The sequence below is a fragment of the Natrix helvetica genome (genome assembly GCF_964273705.1).
Source record: "Natrix helvetica genome assembly, chromosome: 3".
Lineage (NCBI taxonomy): Eukaryota > Metazoa > Chordata > Lepidosauria > Squamata > Natricidae > Natrix > Natrix helvetica.
In genome coordinates this window covers 121635919-121643131 of record NC_138549.1, presented here as the reverse complement: position 1 = coordinate 121643131, position 7213 = coordinate 121635919, and the positions used below count along the sequence as shown (strand labels likewise).

Below are 7213 nucleotides of genomic sequence, written 5' to 3'. Positions count from 1 at the left end.
CTTATATACAGTCCGCTCTCTGTGGAAATGAGGATTGTCTTCTTTCGCTTTACTTAATTCAGTATACTTATCACAGCTATCTGTGAAAAGAATGCTCCTTTCCCAGAAAAGACTGCTAAAATCATGGCTATGACTGGACAAAGTTCACACCACATGCTAAGCCACATGTGAGTGAGACTTTTGTGAAAACTCAGCTATTGAGGTATGTAAACTGCATTTTATTTTATGATAAGGTGTTTGCTGAGGCCTGCACTTACATTTTATGAGAAAGTAAAGGTCACAGTGAGTAAGGTGATGTGAAAACTGGGTAGGATGTGAAAGTGAAAGAATCTTGCAATGTTTTTTTTTTACTTACACATTGAGTGACTACACTATAAAGGGTTGGGTTTACACAACACCTTGTCATATTGTGGTTTTCTTTATGACGACCTTGTATGTTGTATAAATGCAGCCAGGTATAGCTTATTTAATGATTAGAAACAAAATGAAGTTTAACACGTATACTAAGAATACTCCAGCAGAACCATATCAATTTTATGGCTCAGTGTGTTGTGTGAACCAGGTGTTTGTTTTTTAAAGATATTTTTTGGTTTCCAAAACTAGGCTGCAAAAATCCTTAGAATGGCAACAAAGAATGCTAACTCTTTGCTGCCATCTAATGTTCACTTAGATTTCTGCAATCCATTTATGAAATAGGACACAGGACCTAAAATTATTTGTTTCCTGTTTCAAAATGGCAGGGAACACTGTCAATGATTTTATATAACTGAAGCTACAGGAAGATGTTAGCATTTTAAGATGCCCTCTCCAAGTTTATGACTTAGAATGTTATTTCCACTGATATCTACAAAGAAAAACACACAAGGCAAAGCTTCCTGATTACAAGACCTGAATAATAGCTGACTGATGTACACATGCAGGTTGCAGTGTCTCATATTTGGAGGTTTTTGTTGTGAGTGTCTGAACATCCTCACCTCACTAACTTTTTTGCACATTACAAAGGGTTGAACTAGACCAGCATTTTCCAATTGAACAACTTTGAGAAGCAATTCTAAGTTCCCAGAACTCTTCGTAGTGGCCATGCTGGCTGGAGAATTCTGGGAATTGAAGTCCACAAGTCTTAAGAGTTGCCAAGTTTGGGGACCCCTGACCTAGGAGAATCTCAATCTTCAACTAATGGAGGCTAACATAGGCCACAACTTGGTTTTCAGCTGTAAGCAAGGAGGAACTGTAGCAACAGAATCTATACATCCATGCATATGCGTGATATTGACTATAATTACACAATAGAGTTTACTGATACAGCCATATTTTAGCCTAATGTGTTGCACAAACCCTAATCTCCACAACATTAGATGAAAATTCCCACCAAAGGCAAACTGATGCGTGCTATAGTCACACAATGCACCAAACCCAGTTAGCCAACTCAGCCTAAGATGAGAAACCCGGCTTCTGCAATGTATGGCGTCATTCAAATACAGAACTATGGGTTAACGGAGTAACCCTTGGTTCAGCTACTACCACAACCACAAAAGCCCATCTTCCATCTCTGTGAAAAACGCTACATGCTCACGGGCGATCTCTGTGGCAATTTCGTTTGCAAGCTCTTTACTCTCTTCCGGGAATATATATATTTTCCTCTTTTCTAGAGCTGCCCGTCTAGAAGGAACGGAAGCGACCCACGAGATCGTGCAATATATCGTGTATATATGCCAAGCCTCTGGACCTACAACTTCTGAAGCCCGCCCAACCGCGAGACCCTTTCCCTCTTTCCCTCGTGCCGCCCCGCACGCTGCCCACCGCCCCAACTCGCCTCAAGTCCCTCCCCCACCTTTTGAGTTGACGGAGGGGTGGGGGTGGGCGTGACCGCCTCCGCGTCCTGCCGCCCCTCCCTCCGCCTCCCTCCTCTTCTCTCCCCCCACTTTCCCCAAGCCTCTCCGCCCGCTCGACTTCTGGCTCGGTCGGTCGCCGCTAATTTCCCCTCCGCAGTGCCGCTGCTGCTATTGCTGCTGCTGCCACCGCCGCGGCGGGCGGGATGGGAAGCGGGGACGTTGCCTAAGCTTTCTCCCGCTCGGGGCTGCCTTCTCTTTCTCTCCTGGAGGGGACGAGCGTCCGCGCTACCGCCGAGAGGAGCTCAGCAGCATGCCCTCCTCCTGCGACTCCAGCAGCCTCCGCGCTTCCTGCTCCTAGCCGAGTCGCAACCTCGCCTCGGCCCCGGCCCCACCGAGCTCCATGGTGGTTGAGGGGCAGCGCTCTCCTGCGGTGCGGGGCGACGGTGGCGAGGGAGGGAAGAGAAGAAAAAGAAGAAGGGAATGGCCGCCCAGGGTGACAGCTGCAGCGTCAAGGTGGCCGTGAGGTGAGATGGGGACAGGAGGGGTTTTTCAGTGGGTAACTTTCCATTGCAGGTGAATGGAAAGAACGAACAAAAGGAGTCCACCTCCAGCTGCTGCTGCTGCTGCTTGCCCTCCCCGTTCCAAGCCGGCCCGTTCTTTGCAAACCGGGTCTTCTCCTCTTCCCCCCCATTGGCAAAGATGCGCGGCTCTTGCAGGGCGACTTGTGCGTTTCGCTGGGGTGGAGGGCGGGGAAGAGAGCAGGCTGCCTCGCTGCGCTTGGAGCTGCGGACTCGGGGTTTTGCTGGCCGTCAGGAGGAGTGTGGCACGGCCCCTGATGGAGAAAGAGGGGCTCGCGCTCCCCCTCCACTGGCTTAGGGGGAGGCTGAGCCCTGTCGCTGCCAAGGCGGAGAAGTTGCCTCGCGTTCCCTTTATCTCTGCGTGTCTAACGTACGCCGGTGGGCATTGTGGCTCTTTGTTAGAGCTGCAGAGAGGGTGACCCAGAGCGAAACTCCCCTGTCCAATTGCTGGACCTGTCTGGGTGCTGAGGCGGCTAATAATCTCATGCACACAAAAATGCTGGTAACTAGGCATATCCATCTCTTTGGCCCTCTGCTTCTTCCCTACTCGACAGAAGCAGATTTTGTGCTGTTTCGGTTAAGTGGGTACAAAGAGTGGGGTTTTAGTATTTCTTTAGTATTCTTTTGGAAGAATAGCAGAATCTCTCTCTCTCTCTCCCTCTCTCCCTCCCCCCTCCCTCTCCCCACATCAGACAGCAGCTAAGGCAAGAGAAACAAGGAAATCCTGTATTTCACATTTGCTCTGTTTTTCTGCCTTTCCTTTCTGTCATGTGTGTGACTGTTCATTCCGTTTTTCTTCATTATTATTGTTTCTGATGAGGCCCTTGCTGTCAGATTTCCATGTGGGCCAACAGTTGATTCCTTTCCCTTGTTAGCTTCTGTTTCCTTTGGCTGGCAATTAATTTTTCCTATGTCAGTTTTTGTGCTTTCATCCATCATATGTGGTGACTGATAGCTCCTCCATTAGGGTGGGGTTGGGGGCCTATCTGGTTATGCAGTGCCCTGGATAAATAGCATCAGCAATGGTCGTTTCATGTTCATCCCTCTTTCCCTTTCCCTTGCCTAATTTTGCAACTCCCTGCATTTTGTTTGTGCAGGTAAAGTCAGCACAAGTGCTTTTTCTCTCTTCACCTGAAGCCTGGCATTTTTTTTCCCAGTTGCAGGGAAAGGGTGGTGGTAATGCAGAGGCATATTTCCCATGGTGCTTTCCTTTTTGTGTTACTCTTAGCCACGGAGGATACAATCTCCTTTGTGTGTTCATGAGCTTTGATTTAAAACAATCAGGAAACTGCATCTAATATAATTTCTATTTGATTTGAATAAGGAGCAATGCTTTATGAAGAGAAGAGAGAGTCTGTTTCTGAGGCAGTGTTTTGAAATGATGTTGTGGTCTGCCATTCTGTGGGGTGAACTGGTAATTTGCTGAGTTGGTGGAGATGGGTTTGGAAAGGGGCTTCGTCCAAAAAAATACTAGACTTAGCAGACATATTAGGGTTGCCATTTTGGCAACAGTTTGTTCCTCTGCTGAAAAGGAAGCACACTTTGTACAAAATGCCCAGTTCACAGGAGGCTAGCACTACAGATACTCTTCACTAGGTGGTGTATATCTTCTGTCTGTTAGTGTTTTGTACCTGAAGTGCTGGATCAATCTTTTTTTTTTAACCTGGAAATGTAAAAATGTATTCTTTGCTACTGTGACTATTCTATTGCCACAGAAGGTTTTTAAATATTCAAAAGCCAACACCATTTGTTTTTTAGTGGTCCATGCTTCCCATCAAGCCAGCTTATTCTAAACAAGCTCTTCTAGAAATGTTGGACTGTACCAAAATTCCTAGCTGGCATTATCCTTAGCAAGAACATATTACTTGTTCTGGTTGGGGATTATTAAAATTATCAGAAATTGGGGCCAAAAATTCTGGAAGATGCTCAGTTGGAAAGGCATTCTAAAGGGCAATCTAGGTTTGAGTGTTGTGAAAACAAGTACTTGCCCCACCTAACTTTCCTTTCTAATGTATCTTTAATTTATATGCTGGCTCAAAAATCAGAAATAAAAAGCTGAGACAAAGGCAGAAGGAAAGAACTGTTGTTCATAAAACAATCCCCTTCCTTCCAAATGTATGTTCAGTAGGAGATTCTGTGCCAGAGATCGTCTTCAGTAGAAACTAATCTGTTGAAAACTACACAAAAAGCGAGATTACAGCATTGCAACTGCAAACAGTCGCTAAATGAGGTAGTCGCTAAATGAAGACTACCTATAAAGGAAATATAACAAAGTTGAGCAGGGCCAGCCAGGAGTGGGATTTGGGGGTTCTCCAAACTGCACAGAATCTTAGCTAGAGATTCTCCCGAACCCCAGCAGCCCATCCCTAGAACTAGTCTTCCATTAGCATGAAGTTCTGCAATGTGGGAGCAGTCACCAATAAAACTCTCTTGTCTATTCCTATCAGATAGGCCATTGGCACTAGTGGGTTTAAAGGCGGTACCTAGAGGTAGGCTCATAAGAGAGATAATGGTCTTTTAAACAGGAGAACCAACTACTTGGGACAGAGCATGTGGGCTGTGTACAGTCCTGCTCTCTCAGAAAAACTCATTGTTGCCCAGTAATCCCCTGTCCTTTTGCTGCCAAATTTTGTAGATGTAAAATTCCTTGTAACGTTTAATTGTGTATTTGGGAGGGCATTTATTTTTTCAATGACCATTGTTGCTGTTATTATTATTAATTTGGCCTTCCTTATTTGGAGTGTGGCTCATGGCATACCACTCAAAGTCAAGCATGATCTTCAGTTTGAAAAAGATCAAATTTCTTTTCAGCTTAATGGGCAAACAAATGGAAACATCTTATGGAACTTGGTTTTTATTATGATAACAGCAGAAAAGACATCCATCAAATACCTCTGATGGAAGAATGGATGATGGAGTGGGTGGAATTGGCAGAGCTGGTGAAATTGATAGCCTTGAAGAAGAAAAAAAGACTGGCAAATTTTGTTTTTACTTGGAAATCATTATTTGAGTTTTTTGCAAGAAAATGAAAGAAATGAAAAGCTGATTTTGGGATTTGATGAATAGCATTGTATGAGATTATCAAAATAATGTAGACAGATATTAATTTGGAATAGGAGTTTGTTGTTTTCTTATATCTTTATCTATACCAATGAAACTTAGAAGTCATTCTTTTTCTATTTTCTTTTGTTTTTTCCTTTTGTTTTTTCTGTTTACTGTTATTCCTTTTTCCTTTTCCAATGTTCTGTTTATCTTTTAATTTTGTATCTTTTTTTTGAAATTGGGAAGGGATCACCTGACCAAGATAGGTTTAAATGATAGTTGGAATATACTAATAATTAGTAATAATATGCACAGTACTAATATACAGTGAAAGCAGCCTCTCTCTAACTAGTCATAATAATAATTTGGTTCTGCCATTCTGGACCAGGTAAAGTTTCTGAACACACAGAGTTTGTTACAGGAAAACTCAAGAGAAAATTAAAGCATGTGCATAGCTAGAGCAAATAAGCAAACAATGTGTGCTTTTGCAAATGACATTTCTTTTCCTAAGATATTCAGGATTTTATTATTGTCTTTGAAATATCCAGGTTTATACATTTATGGTTCAAAAGGAAATTTAAAACATTTACTTAATGTATTTTTCCAGTCAGTTAGTATGGACTGTTAGTAGTTCTACACTTCAGGGATGCTATGTGGTGTAGAGTTTTTCTTTCAGTTTTAGAAATGCAGCCAGTTATGCAGACCTATGCCAGCTATCCTTATTTGCATAATATAGACAGATTTTCATTGTAGTCTATAATGTTGCACAGGGGGAAGCAACAGGAAAAAAGGAGTCAGAGGACATATGTGTGTTATTTCAGCTGCAGTTCCTTTAAACTTTCTTACTGCAGGACATGAGGGTATGTGGGTGGTGGAAATGTCAAAAACTTAACTGAAGTGTTTTGAATGCTGCAGTCATCATATAATTAAGAGGGGGAACTGAGGTGATGGGGGGAAGACCAATCAAATGGAAGTGTATGAGCAAACTATTGGGGCCTTCAGCAATAAGCAGGAAATGAGGGGAAGAGTGAACTATCTTTGCCTGATACCTCCCCCCACCCTGCTGCTGCTTGTGCAATTCTTCTGCTATAAGCACATCTTTTGTCAGAGTGGTGTACGTCCCCTCTACGTTGACTGAATCCAAGAGGGCTATTTTTTTCCTTTTGCAGTGTTAGCAATATTAGAACCTGAAATGAGTGGCAGAGAGTAATGGGAAGGGGTTGGTTTTAAGAGCAATTTAAGACTATAATGCAAACTTGCATCCTGCCAAAATAATGTCAAAAGCAAACCACTGCTACTTTCTTCTCTCCCTCTCTTCCCTCCATTGGAGCTGATCATTGGAATTGGCCATATTCTTCTAACAGTGCACTTAGAGGAGTAGATTTCTATAAGTACAAATTATCAATAGGAACGGACATCAGAAATCCTTCATGCGCTGAATCAGTGTTTCTTAATTTTAACAACCTGAAGATATGTAGACTTCCAGAATTCCTCAGTCAGCATGGACTTCATCTTCAATAGAATTCTGGGAGTGGAAGTCTACACATCTGAAAGTTGAGAAGGTTGAAAAACACTGCTCTGAATTCATCCTTTTAGTTATAGTTAAAATGTGAAAGGAAGAATGGCTTCATAGTTTGAAATTTTGCAATTTGGCCTCTGTTTCAGATGATACTTTGAGTTTTCAGGGATGTCTTGGGTACTTCCTATACTAGACAAGGTAAAACATCCAAAGTGTTTTGGAATTTCTTTTGCTAAGGGCAC

At 43.0% G+C, this 7213-nt stretch overlaps 1 protein-coding gene across 4 annotated transcripts in view; it reads left to right on the top strand.

The window, feature by feature from the left end:
- The first annotated feature begins 1826 nt into the window (after window positions 1–1826).
- The window catches only part of KIF21B (kinesin family member 21B), a 74179-nt gene continuing 68792 nt past the window's right edge, over window positions 1827–7213 (top strand). For 2 of the 4 annotated variants that reach the window (XM_081947058.1, XM_081947057.1), the window contains exon 1: window positions 1827–2356. In XM_081947058.1, the coding sequence (XP_081803184.1) occupies window positions 2313–2356 (44 nt within the window). In that variant the 5' untranslated portion in view covers window positions 1827–2312. The remainder of the gene's footprint in view (window positions 2357–7213) is intronic. The other 2 variants (XM_081947056.1, XM_081947055.1) reach the window with 1 other exon arrangement.